The following is a 14,001-nucleotide window of genomic DNA, read 5'->3' on the forward strand; positions in this document are numbered from 1 at the left end:
GCCATTATCCCACCAAGATCCAGGGGGCGGTAGCTATCCTTTCCGTCCGCTCCGCCTTCCCGGCGCGACTCGCAATAGCCCCACGGCGCTCCTTCCAATCAACGGAGAGCGACGCACGTCCTTGCGGAAGTGACGGCAGTCCGAGTCCGGTGGGGGCGGTGGGAGCGATGAGGGGACTGAGACGGTGGTAGCCGTTGTGTGAAGATGGAGGTAGGAACCTAGCATTAAGAAGGCTGGCGAGAGAGCGCGGCCGACGGGGTTGAAGCAGAGGCGGGAAGCCGGGTGGAGAGGCGGCTGGCGGGAGGGGAGAAGAGAGCGGGGTTTGGGGAGTGTTGTCAGAATGTCGGGGACAGAATCCGTCGCTCCAAGCTAACTCCTTACTCCCCCTAACTTATCCCCGCGGCTTTCTTTTGGTTTCCAGTTTCCCGGAGGAAATGACAATTACCTGACGATCACAGGGCCCTCGCACCCCTTCCTGTCAGGGGCCGAGGTGAGCACGAGCTGCCGACGCTGTGGGGGGAGGGCCTGAGGCAGCGGTGGGGTAGGGCGGCGGGGAGGAGTGCGCGGACGCGGGTGCCCGGGGGCTGGGAACCAGGGACCGCGATTGGTGTTCAGAGAACAGTGGCAGCTGCTTCTAGAGCCTATGAAGACTAAGGGGAAGGCCCGGGAAGCTGCTGTCATCAGAAAAGCAGGACTTTGGAAAGAGTTAACCCATCTCAGAGTGATTTTGGATTGGAAGACAGGGTAGAATTGTTTCCTTTCATTGGGGAGAAATAAGAATCATGGGGGATCGCAGCGGGAGGAAAATATATAAGATAAATCGGGGTGAGGGAGTTTACTTAACTGGTGCACATGTGTTCATTTTTGAAACTATCTGTTGTAGGGTGTTTATTTCGCTTAAATTTCCGGCTCAGGGATTTTTTTTTTTTAAAGTAGTTATGTTTACCTAGAAGTTTGTTTTGCTAGTGACAAGATGAAAGGAAATAATTGCCAGAAAACATGAAGGGGGTTGAGTACAACATGTGTTTGTTTGCCAGTGACTCAGAGTTCGGGCAGGTTACTACTCTGTCACAAATTTCCTAGCTGCCGAATGGCTGTAATAATAGTTTATGATGTTGTGATGTAGAAATAATGGTTATGGTGAAGTGCTTTTTAGTATTTGTGAAAAAGTTTTGCTTAAAATACTGTCATAAGTTCCTATCACTTGTTTAGGCAGGGTGAAAGAGAAAGATTTGGAACAGACAAAAATAAATTTTCCAGTCTTTGAAAAACTGCAGTCTTGAGCTTTCCAGAATGTTTTTTGAGGATTTTAATATTTTTTTTCCCAAAAGTGAAGTGAATCACTTCCATCAGTTTTTTCGATTGCTGTTGAATATGCTTATCCTGTAGTAAACTTTAATATTTTCATGGACGAGAACTAGATTGACAAGGCATAGTTGCTAGTTTAATTTCTTTATTGCTATTATTGCTTATTATTCTCGTAAGGAGGGGAAAGTGAATCAAATGAGCGACAAATTTAAAAAAAAATTAAAAAACTGAAATCTCCTTGGTACTTTCCAGTCTTACTGCCAGTTTCTTCTGAATGATACCTCCGTGGTTTAATTTCATTATTTGGAGTGCTGTAAACCTCACATTGGCCTCATCCTCATGAAAGTGCATCATTGCCAATTTCTTCTGAATCAGATTTAAATTTAGAGTGGGGTAAATTTCACACTGGCCTCCAGAAACTTCCCAGGTTTGAGTGTATCCTTTGTTTCTATGACTTTAAGAACTAAGAAAACAAAACTATTTTGCCAAGAAGCTCATAATTAAATTTCAGTATCTTCCTTTAGCTTAGGTCTCTGTCATTGCTAACAGTTGTTCTCATTACTTATTCACCTTCCCTTCCCCTTTAAAATTTTTTTTGAACTACCCCAAATATAACTTAGGTGATACTTAAATTGTTTTTTGGAAAAAGTGATATTTATGGTTTGCTTGCCAGAAAAAGATAGATGCCCACAAAAATACTAACCATAAAAAAACCTGGAAAATTGGACCTCATTGAAACTAGGAACTTCTTTTCATCAAGACATCATTCAGACATGAACTAGACACACCACAGAATGGGAGAAGATATTTTAATACACATATTTTAATACACATCATTTTCAGAATATATCAAATGCTTATGTAGAGTAAAAGGAAGAATCCAACCTAAAAATGGGTAAAAGACTGAACACACACTTCACAAAAGAGGGTATCCAAATTGCCATTAGGCATATGAAGGAGTGTCATCGTCATCACTCACCAGGGAAATGCCAATTAAAATTATCATGAGTATGACTGTACACCCACTAGAATGGTTAAAATTAAGAAGACTGACAATTACAAGACTTTGCAAGTATGTAGATAACTCTTAATCATTACTGATGTAAGTATAAATTGGTTCAATCGCTTTGGAAAACTAGCAGTATCTACTAAAGATAAACATATACCTACCCTGTGACCCAGTTTAGTTCTACTCCTTGAGGTATACATGAGAGAAATGAGTGCATATATTAACGAAAAACATGTATGTTTACAGCAACTTTAGTCATAATAGCTAAGCACCGGAAACAACCCAAATGTCTATAAATGGATACATTTGTAAAAAGGAATACTACACAGCAATAGAAAAGGTCATCAACTACGAATAAATGAACCTTGGGAGATATGAAAAATATATTGTTGAGTAAAAAGCCTGACATAAAAGAGTAGACACTATATAAGTTTGTTTTTTAATGAATAAAGAATAGACAGTGTCACGCTATGTTTATAGAAATCAGAATAACAGTACCTGTTGTGGAAAGGAGAGAATATTGACTCAGAAGGAGCATAAAAAAATCTTTTAGGTAGAAATGTTCTGTATTTTTATCTGGGTGGTAGTTAATTGGATGTCTACATGTATAAAAATTCTTTGAGCTATATACTTTAAATTTGTGTATTTAATGCAAATTATACCTCAATAAAATAAGAAATAATAGTAAAAATTTCTAAAGAGTAAGTATCCAGAGAGGAAGGCTTAGCATTTGTTACAATATTGCTTGAGACAGGAAAGTTATACTATCTGAAGAGAGTTTAATCTGTTTCCCTCATTCAGGTTGGCTCTTACATAATGATACTAGGCTTTGAGCACTTAGAGAAAAATAATATAAAGATACCTATTTTTAATTAGGAAAGGTACTTATAATATTAGAATCACTTAATTATTTCAGGCTGAATAGTTAAGATTTTCGCTACTATAGCACTTTTTAGAACAATTAATTATTTTAATGATACATAGTGCCAGTGTATCTATGAGTAAATAGGTGTTGGATTAAAATAAGTTTCTTTAAAATGAATAATCTACACAAACTACTTAAAGAAATAGTGGGTTGTGTGTCTTGGCATGCGGAAATATGAAAAGAGAGAGAGATCATGTTTTTATTTTTTGGTCCTCTAAATAGCTGAGGATCCTTGTTTATAAACTGTAATTCCCAAACTGATTCTTACCTCAAAAAGACCCACAAATTTAACACAGAGGGAGAAAGCTGAATGAGAGGGTAGCTACATCATGTTCCTGTTTTCTCCTTTTGTGTTGAAATTATTTGTTTTTATTTTAATATTTGCTACAGTTGTATCTTTGTTTTATATGTGAGTTATGTAGTAGACCCACTAAAATAAAATAACTAGATATCCATTATTGGTTTTTTCCCCATAATGTTAAAGGTCATTTGTGGTAGTAAAAGAGATTTAAAGTGAATCTCTTGTGTTTATTCTAGCATGTGGTTTACCCCTCTGTATTCTTGATCATTGCTATTATTTTACTTTTCTTATTTAGGGAAGAAACAAACACATAAGCAAAACAAAGCCCCCCCCCCAAAAAAAAAAAAAACATTAAAGCTATGGATACTGAATAGAAAAGCTGTTTCCACATTCCAGGGGGTGGTGCATAGAAAGAATGCCTTGTTAATTTAATACAGTGGAATCTCTGCATGTCTGGTTTTTTAGTGTTATCCATGAGAGCAGTCCAGATGGTTTATGAAGGGTAGTCCTTTGCAGAACACTGGTCTCTTGTTTGGGATATGAGTTTTTATTCTTTTTAGTTCTTTTTAACAAATAGTATCATTTTCACATCTTGGCAGAGTTGCCTTTTTATTTGTTCTGGTAAGCAGAAAAAGATAGGCATCTTTTGCTTTGCTAAAGCAGTCTGTATCTTATAAAAAAACTGAAAACTACCATTATACAACTATTAATTTAGTATATGTTTCTGTGGATCCTTTTTCCGATCCCCATAACCTTGTTCACATGAAAATTTGGTAGAAATCTTTGTACTCTCTTCCTGAAAAATGTCACATGAACCTACGTAAACTAAAATTTCAGAAAGTAAGTTAAGAACTTTCACGCAGTAAGAAGAATTGTAAGCTGTGTACTGAAAAATGTTTAGTTTTAGATTTTAAGTTTTTCCTTAAGAACTGCCGGCTCCTATGTTCCTTGTGCCACTCTCATGTTATATCCTAGACAACTACCAAATTTTTACCATGTTAAGTAAAATAGTAAGGATCTTAGAGAATGAAAATGTAGAAATGTAGCTATATACATATTTTTGTCTTTTAGGAAACTGTTTTCAGTTTACCAGTAAGATTCAGAAAGGTTAGGCATTTCACAGACATACTTTTTTTCCCCCTAGTTTCTACTAGCTGGAAATACTTTTTCTAACAACGTCTTCATTGAAATCAAAATGGTGTAGCACCTGGCTGGCTCAGTCAGAGGAGCAAGCAACTCTTGATCACCGGGTTGGGAGTTCAAGCCCCACATGGGTGTAGAGATTACTTAAATAAACCTTAAAAAAATAAATAGTGATATTACTGAGACCCTTTGTGGGTCTATAAAAACCTTGAGGAACTCTTAAAGAATTCATTGTTTAATCATGAAAAAAATGTGGGTACCTATTGAATTTGATCAGAATCAGTTGATATTTACTATGCCATGTGTGGGCTGATAGAATTTAAAGTTTCTAAAATTCCATTTATGTATGATAACTGATTAGTAGGTCTCAAGTTAATAATTAGGATATTAATATTGTTAATAGCAATGGTTAATAGTTATTAAGCAATTATAAGGCAATGTGATAAAAGTTTTGTTACTAAATCCCATTAATTCTCATAATAACAATATAAGGAGATTGCCATTACAACTCTGATTTTATAGATGAGGAAAACCCCTTCAAAATCATATAGTAAGTGGCAAAGCTGGAACTTGAACCTAGACCTTCTCTGACACCAAAGTCTCTTGCAATTATAATGCTCTTGCTGCACATGTCACTAATTTAGTTTTTTAATGTCTAAAAGGAACCATGGCATTTAATATATTTTCATTCAGACATTAGCCTGTCGGCTCCCTGAATGGTGGATCCATTCAGTATAAAAAGAGTATATTACTATAGTTGAATTCAGAGGAAGGGATTGAGTTTTATAGCCAGCTAGAGTACTCTTTTTCTTCCTCTCTTACAGAAAGGCTGTCAGAGCGAGATTAAGAATCTTTTAGAGAACCAATTTGCCTTTTGGCTGTAGCTCTTGTGAAAATTTTTCTCCTGAGTATTAGCTTTATCTTGGCATTGTTGGGTTTTCTAAAAATGCTGTACAAATGGGAATCTTAACTAGTTGTTAACATCATGATCTCTAAGATGGAACTCTTAAGTGTAGATATTTTAGAAGAGCATATCATTCCCATGACAGTACCTTTTAGGATTTGCTTCAAAGGAACCTAAAACAACAGTCAAAAGTATAACTGGTTGACATTGAATTTCTGTGGTCTAATAGTTTGGGTGTATAATTGCAAAACAACTGCTGTCTATTAGAATCTTTTGAGAGTTTTTAGGCGTCACAGGCAAAACAATTTATAAAGACTGGGTCCTCGGACTAGTGGTGCCAAGAGAGTCACTCATTAGAACTGTAAGCATGATAGGACAATTGATAAAAACAGATTAAAAAACTGAAAACTGTGATTTATACTGGCAGCCTTGTATGTCATATGACCAAAGGTATGAGGAAGAGAGGTTTATTTGCAAAATTAAATAGGTCCAAAGAAACTGATAAAAAATAGGATCCAGGCTGAAAAGAGGTACACTGAGAAACTTCAGTACCCAGCCATGTTCTTCACTTAGCAGTATGCAGTTCCTCCTCTTCCCACTAATTTTTTTTCCCTTTTTCCCCCTACAGACATTCCATACACCAAGCTTGGGAGATGAGGAATTTGAAATCCCACCTATCTCCTTGGATTCTGATCCCTCACTGGCTGTCTCAGATGTGGTTGGCCACTTTGATGACCTGGCAGACCCTTCCTCCTCTCAGGATGGCAGCTTTTCAGCCCAATATGGGGTCCAGACATTGGACATGCCTGTGGGCATGACCCATGGCTTGATGGAGCAGGGCGGGGGGCTCCTGAGTGGGGGCTTGACCATGGTAAGGGGCAAGACATTATCAAGCTTACCCAGGCTCATGGGCATGATGTTAAGGGAGTTAAAAGTGACTCTCTCTTCCCTACTACACTTGGGTATTACTTGGTTCTCATTCTGTGGTTAAAGGCTCACCAACAAAGACTTAATTTCCCTTGAACGTAATTTATCATTTGAATCAATTTTACTTGAAAACTAGTTTTAAATTATAAAACGTCCTGTGTTCACCCTAATATGAAAAGGATTGTGGCTTTGGGGGGAAAAGGTTTTTTTCCTTCTATTGTTACCTTCATAGCCCAGGATTAAAATGTGAGTGTGGTAGCTAGCATGTTGAGAGATTTATTCCAAAACAGTCTGAACCAAATGTATTCATTGTGGTTTAGTATGTGTTAAAAATCAGTGTATTGGGCTTCCAGCACATTTCATCAGTAGCACATCTTCACACTATATTTGATGCCATACATCTCTAACATTGGCCTTATTTACTCTTGATTGCCTGTGTATTGCAACTTTAAAAGCCACTATTGTAGGAGAGTACAGGGAGGAAGTTTTTCTTTACCCTGTGTGTCATCACCATCTCCAGATTACTGAATAACTTATTTGTTCTTTAAATTATCCAAAATTAAGACTTCTCTGATTAGTTTTTATTTTGGAACAGGCTTTTGAATACAAAGAAGTGACTGTACTTTATTATATGTAGACAAATTATTTGTTTAGTGTTTAAACGATGATACAGTTTGGGTAAGCAAGAGTATAAACTGTCCTGAATTCAGTGGGGGGAAAGAGTGGTGTTTTTTTATATTTAGTGTTTAATTAGTCCTTCTGCTTCTCTCAGGACTTGGACCATTCTATAGGAACTCAGTATAGTGCCAACCCACCTGTTACAATTGATGTACCAATGACAGACATGACATCTGGCTTGATGGGGCATAGCCAGTTGACCACCATTGATCAGTCAGAACTGAGTTCTCAACTTGGTTTGAGCTTAGGGGGTGGCACCATCCTGCCACCTGCCCAGTCACCTGAGGATCGTCTTTCAACCACCCCTTCACCTACTAGTTCACTTCATGAGGATGGTGTTGAGGATTTCCGGAGGGTGAGGCATTCCCTGCCAAAATCAAATCTGCCATGATATTCTGGGATAAAACTCTTGGCATACAGAGCCTACTCAGTATTATTTGCTCCTGCCCTGCCATCTCCTCTGCTCTTTTCTGGGTATGGGGTCCTGCCTCTCAATCTACAGTTTATAATGCTTTCCCAATCCCCATTCTAATTGGTCCTCACATACTTTACTAATGTCTTAATCCTATTGCCTCTTTTTAGCATTTCTGAAAATTACATCCATGTGCCTAGTTAGTTCCCCCGTATAAAAGTCCTTTTCTTACAGTTCTCCAGACATGATCCTTCCTTCTTCCCCCTTGTAATTCTCTCTTTTTTTTTCCCTACAGCAAATTCCCAGCCAGAAGACAGTTGTGGTGGAAGCAGGGAAAAAGCAGAAGGCCCCAAAGAAGAGAAAAAAGAAAGATCCTAATGAACCCCAGAAACCAGTTTCAGCATATGCTTTATTCTTTCGTGACACACAGGCTGCCATCAAGGGACAGAATCCCAATGCCACTTTTGGGGAGGTTTCAAAAATTGTGGCCTCCATGTGGGACAGTCTTGGAGAGGAACAAAAACAGGTGAGCAAAACATGGAGGATAGTGGATAGTGAATGCTTTAGAAGTTTTTTCTAAACTTTTTTCTTTAAAATTTTTTCATGTGTGTTTATTTTTGAGAGAGGGACAGCATGAGCAGAGGAGGAGCAGAGAGAGAGGAAGATACAGAATCTGAAGCAGGGTCCAGGCTCTGAGCTGTCAGCACAAAGCCCGACATGGGGCTCGAACTCATGAACTGTGAGATCATGACTCAAGCTGAGAGCTGAAGTCAGACACTTAACCAACTGAGCCACCCAGGCTCCCCTTTCTAAACTTTTTTAAATGCTCTTATTTCATATCAGCTCTTTGTTTATAGCATTCATAGATCATACTTTGTCTTAGAAGTTGCAGCCATCCACTGAATCCAAAATACCCATCTAAAAATTAATAATTTTTGTAAAAACACCAAATCTAATTTTACTAAAGCCCTTTTTTTTTTTTTCTGTCAAATTAGGCCATTCCTCGGTAACCTGCAGCTCTAAAATCTACTACCCTAAGTTTGAATTTAGGGTTTAGTTTACATTTTTCACATTGGTTTAGTATAAACTTGAAAACTATAGTTAATCTCTCTAAATTTGATATGGATTTTAAAAATAAATGAAAATTACACTACATAAGATACAATTAAAATTGAAGATGGCTATAATTATCATTACCCTACATTCCCCAGGTCTTATGTCAAAGTGAGTCTGCTACTTAATTGAAACAAAAAGCTAAAATGTATTATAACTTATAACAGTTATCTATTGCTGCTCAACAAACCACAAATTTAATAGCTTTAAATAGTGGCAGTTTAATATTTGTTGTGATTCTGTAAATTGGTTAGATGGTTTTCCTGATGTTCCTGCCTGGGCTCATTCTTGTGATTGTAGCCAAATGACAGCTAGTGTGGCTGGCCAAGGTGACCTTGCTCCTGTATCTGACAATTTGGTGCTACCTGTTAGCTTAGACAACCTGATTCACATAGCCTCTCATCCTTCAAAAGACTAGGCTGGCTTGTTTATAGTATGGCTGACTTAGGAGCAAAGTCTGTCTCCCTCACTTAGGCCACATTCTCATGGTCAAAGCAATTCATAGGGCTATCCCAGATTCAAAGGAGGGGAAAGTAGGTTTCAGCCCTTGATGGAAGAAGTATGCAAGATGGGAGGAATTCTTGTGGCCATGATTGCAAATAATTTGCCACTTTCCTTAAGGGAGAATGTACTTGTTACACTAAGCATACTCCTGATCTTACATAATTTTTGGATCAGGTTTTTTTTTATTATAAAACTGGGCATGGTTTGGTGTTGCTTTAGAAGTATAGTTGCTCTGGAAAGATTTGCTGATTGGCTGACCTTCAGGTGCATGGTCACTAGAAAGTTTGCCATGGAAGTTGTTTTGATTACTAGCTTCCAGAAGTGTATTCACTAAAAAGAGTTGTAAATATTTAAATGAGTTGTCACTCATTGATAAATAATACAGAATTATAGGTCTTTTCTAGGAGTATGGGGAGTTTTTAAACAGCCTCTCTTTCCTATAGGTATATAAAAGGAAAACTGAAGCTGCCAAGAAAGAGTATCTGAAGGCTCTGGCTGCATATAAAGACAATCAAGAGTGTCAGGTAAGAGGGTTATTTAAACCAATAAAACGATTTTTGGAGCTATTTATTAGCAGTTATAAGAAGTAAATACCACCAAAAACCTGTGTGACTTGTTACTACTATGCAGTATTAAAAGCTCAAAAGTATAGAACAGGTTCCCTGTTGTTTCCATTATAAACCTTGCCAAAATCTTTCTGAGTTTCTCCCCCTTATTTACTATTACTCCCCACAGTTGCTCTTTTTTCTTTCTTTCTTCTTTTTTTTTCTCTTCTTTCTTTTTCTTTCTTTCTCTTTCTTTCTTTCTTATCAATCTGTGATGTGTCTTTTCGTGGGAGATGATTAGAGTGAATATGTTCTAGGGAACAAAGTAAATCTCCAAATGACTTTTTTTTTTCTTTTCTGGGGGGTGTTTTTTTAGGCCACTGTGGAAACAGTAGAATTGGATCCAGTACCACCATCACAGACTCCTTCTCCACCTCCTATGGCTACTGCTGACCCAGCATCTCCAGCACCAGCCTCAACAGAGCCCCCTGCCCTATCCCCTTCCATTGTTGTTAACTCCACTCTTTCCTCCTATGTAGCAAATCAGGCATCTTCTGGGGCTGGGGGTCAGCCCAATATCACCAAGTTGATTATTACCAAACAGATGTTGCCCTCTTCTATCACTATGTCTCAAGGAGGGATGGTTACTGTTATCCCAGCCACAGTGGTGACCTCCCGGGGGATCCAACTAGGCCAGACCAGTACAGCCACTATCCAGCCCAGTCAACAAGCCCAGATTGTCACTCGGTCAGTGTTGCAGGCAGCGGCAGCAGCTGCAGCTTCTATGCAACTGCCTCCACCCCGACTACAACCCCCTCCATTGCAACAGATGCCTCAGCCCCCCACTCAGCAGCAAGTGACCATTCTGCAACAGCCTCCCCCACTTCAGGCCATGCAACAGCCTCCACCTCAGAAAGTTCGAATCAATTTACAGCAGCAGCCACCTCCTCTGCAGATCAAGATTGTGCCTCCACCCACTTTGAAAATGCAGACTACCTTAGTCCCACCAGCTGTGGAAAGCAGTCCTGAGCGGCCTATGAACAACAGCCCTGAGGCCCATACAGTGGAGGAAACCTCCCCTGAGACAATCTGTGAGATGATCACGGATGTAGTTCCCGAGGTGAGCCTCTGTTTTTAAGTCTTTCTCTAGACCAGTATAAAAGTTTAATTATTTCGGTTGATCCAATAAAGGTGGAGGTTGCTACTAGCATTTAATGCCTGGCAACCAGGAGTACAGACATCCTGTAGCAGTTCCGTGCGACTGTGACTTGTCCTACCCACGACAATCTGTAGTGTTCTTGTGAGAAATATTTAGGAGGGTCTGCTGTCCCAGACCACTCCTTAACTAAGTTGAAGTCATACTGCCATTCTACTAGAGGGAACACAGCCTAAGCATAGAGTTAGCGGGTGTCTATCCAAGGATCCTAAACTTTGGAGATAAAAGTTCTTACATATCTCTTGCCTCTCGCCTGCTTAGCTTGATGTTTTAAGTGGGAGGATGGACAGGGGATATAGCTAGAAAAAAATTGGTTCATATCATGGAGTCTTTCCAAAGAGACACAGACAGGTGCCACTTACCCTAGTTTTAACTTACACATCACCAGTAGTCATTTTAAATAAAATGTGAGTCTGTTTTGAGACTCTAGCTCCACAATTAAGGAAGCAATCATTTTAAAGAAAAATTCCCCCCCCCCCCCCATCAGCAGAAACTGTGAATCTCCCTTTTTCTAATGGCACCACATTTTGTCTTCTCTTAGTCCTCCCAATCTTAGTTGAGGTAACCCAGACACTATGCACATTGTACTTTTGACATTTTCAAAGGAATATTATTCAAGTGTGGAACAAAGTCAGTGACAGATGAAATTAAAGAGTACTAGCATGTGGCCAGCATTCCATCAGGAATCTTCATGTCAGTCTGCTTGACAAAGTTCTAAAGCTGCATAAAGAAAGGGAGACCAGGAACTCCTCTATTAGAATTCTGCCTCCATATGTGAAGGACTGTAATACCTGCTGCTCCACTGGGTTCCAGAATGCATTTGACTAGCTGGTTAGGTAAGTAGTAATCTAATTCATTTTTGGTGCTCTCTTCCTCTCACAGGTGGAGTCTCCTTCTCAAATGGATGTTGAATTGGTGAGTGGGTCTCCTGTGACACTCTCACCCCAGCCTCGCTGTGTGAGGTCCGGTTGTGAGAATCCTCCTGTTGTGAGTAAGGACTGGGACAATGAGTACTGCAGCAATGAATGTGTGGTGAAGCATTGCAGGTGAGCTTATAGTTCCCCTTTGTAGAATTCGGATATGACTAAGTTAACTGTGTTAGACATGGTAACCCCGAGCATGGGATCAGGATCACCTGATCTTAAGTAGACTAGACTGCTATACAGATGTCTGATTGTAGAGGCTACTGGAAAAGTTCCCCTGCCTTAAGGAGCTTACTTACATTTGCCATGTAGACAAAGATGATATAATTAACAGTTTTCGCTTCTTGCTTATATCACATTGCTACAGATGTTCTTTAACATTTAGTTACATATGCCCTTTTAAAAATGACGCCACAATAAGCTGTTAGTGACTGTGAATATTAGCTTAGTATCTCCTTAGATCAAATCCGACCTCTCAGGGAATTAGAATTTGAGGAGGAATGGTAAGTGGTAAGTACCACAATAAAGCGCTAAGTGTGCCAGGAGTGGGAGCAGGGGAGAGGTTCTGAAGATTTTGCCCGTCTCCCTAGTTTTCCTGGGATTTACCTATACCCATGAAACAAAGCATTGGTATTTCCTGAGTCAAATCCTGTTCAGTAAATTAGGATTGCCTGAACCTATCTTTTAGGCCCACTGCCCTTATATTCCTATTGGGTGATACCATCTCTTCTTAATGCTATAGGAAATTATCCAGGAAGTTATTTATGACAGAGTTCAAAATGACAGTATCTTTAAATATACATATATATATATATATATATATATATATATATATATATATATATATATATCTAGGCTGTAATTCTGAGTTTATGTGTCTCTTTTTCTCTCTTAGGGATGTCTTCTTGGCCTGGGTAGCCTCTAGAAATTCAAACACAGTGGTATTTGTCAAATAGTCCTCCCTGTTCTCCAAGCCAGTGAAGACTTACCTGCTGGGAACATGTCTAAGAGCCTCTTTTTAAAACACAAGCTGGGCTTCTGGTAGTGCCTGATCTCAACCCATGATGTCATTCGTGCTTCTCCCCTTTCCTGTCTCTTCAGCCGGGGCCATACTATGGAGCAAGGCCATTGAGTTTGCTGTAATCTGGAATTGCTTTTTACTTTCAAGTACAAGCACACATAGCAGTGATAACAGCAAAGGGTGAAGGGTATATGAACAAGCAGAACATAGGGAGGGCTGGTGGGGGGGTGGGGGGAGGATTGTTTGAGGAAACTTGTTGGTGTAATTGTCATAGGACTTGCCTAAACAATTATTAAAATGATGGGAGCACACTCAGCTTTGAGCCTAGGAGAATCCATTTTAAAAGGGATAAAAAATTGCATTAGAAGTTACCTCTTAAACAGGAATATTGCTGTCACACCTATTATATATATTACTTTGAGAAAAGTTCTCAACAGAACAGGCACATTGGGCTGTGGGGAAAATACCATCGTGTAGGAGTTTCTTATTTATTTCTCTTCACAAATACTATTTCTGTAGTCCATGATCCTCCTCACAGTTTGAGTGTAAAAGGCAGAACTCTATATCCTTAATATAAGAGGTTTTACTAAAGTCTAAAGTTGTGTTCACTTGTGTTTGATAAAATATCTTTTAAAAGATAAGTTAGAGATGTTTTCACTTAGATAATACATAGGCTAATTATCTGTACACCCTAGGTTTTCAGTTAAATCTAAGATGTGCTTGTCTCATTTTCCTTGGAAATAAGCTAAAAAAAAAAAAAAAAAGGACGAGCAAAGCCATAGTCATAACAGAATAAACAAATGTTTAGAGCATAAAGGCCCTGGTAATGATAACCTTAAGTAAAATCAAATCTTACCTTGAGAAATGCTGTCCCAGAGAACCCCCTTCTTGATTACGATGTTCACGTAGTACTAACTGCTAATCACTTTGATCCTATGCAGTATAATCAACATTTTAATGCTTTCTATCCATACATTGATTTAGTTTGAACCCTTACAACAACCCAGTGAGGTAGGTAGTATTCCCAGCTTACTTATAATACTGAGGTAAGTTACACAAGATCACACACTGT

General features: G+C 38.9%; 1 protein-coding gene across 2 annotated transcripts; it reads left to right on the top strand.

Moving 5' to 3' along the window:
- The first annotated feature begins 48 nt into the window (after positions 1-48).
- TOX4 (TOX high mobility group box family member 4) lies at positions 49-13,520 on the top strand. Of its 2 annotated transcripts, XM_011283124.4 has the most exons (9): positions 49-210; positions 422-490; positions 6,219-6,461; positions 7,290-7,550; positions 7,903-8,133; positions 9,668-9,748; positions 10,146-10,889; positions 11,868-12,031; positions 12,804-13,520. In XM_011283124.4, exons 1-9 carry the CDS (start codon positions 205-207, stop codon positions 12,862-12,864), a joined length of 1,860 nt encoding a protein of 619 aa, XP_011281426.2. In that variant the 5' UTR covers positions 49-204; the 3' UTR covers positions 12,865-13,520. The 2 variants fall into 2 exon arrangements, with proteins under 2 accessions (XP_011281426.2, XP_044915596.1); XM_045059661.1 differs by lacking the exon at positions 422-490 and having other exon boundaries at positions 188-210.
- Positions 13,521-14,001: the final 481 nt, after the last annotated feature.

This window comes from Felis catus, chromosome B3, assembly GCF_018350175.1.
Source record: "Felis catus isolate Fca126 chromosome B3, F.catus_Fca126_mat1.0, whole genome shotgun sequence".
NCBI classification, from domain to species: domain Eukaryota; kingdom Metazoa; phylum Chordata; class Mammalia; order Carnivora; family Felidae; genus Felis; species Felis catus.

Bases quoted from the DNA above. Each gene is read 5' to 3' on its own strand.
- TOX4 (XM_011283124.4), top strand. The intron at 491-6,218 runs GTGAGCACGAGC...TTCCCCCTACAG, and splicing joins CCTTCCTGTCAGGGGCCGAG to ACATTCCATACACCAAGCTT. The intron at 10,890-11,867 runs GTGAGCCTCTGT...TTCCTCTCACAG, and splicing joins TCACGGATGTAGTTCCCGAG to GTGGAGTCTCCTTCTCAAAT.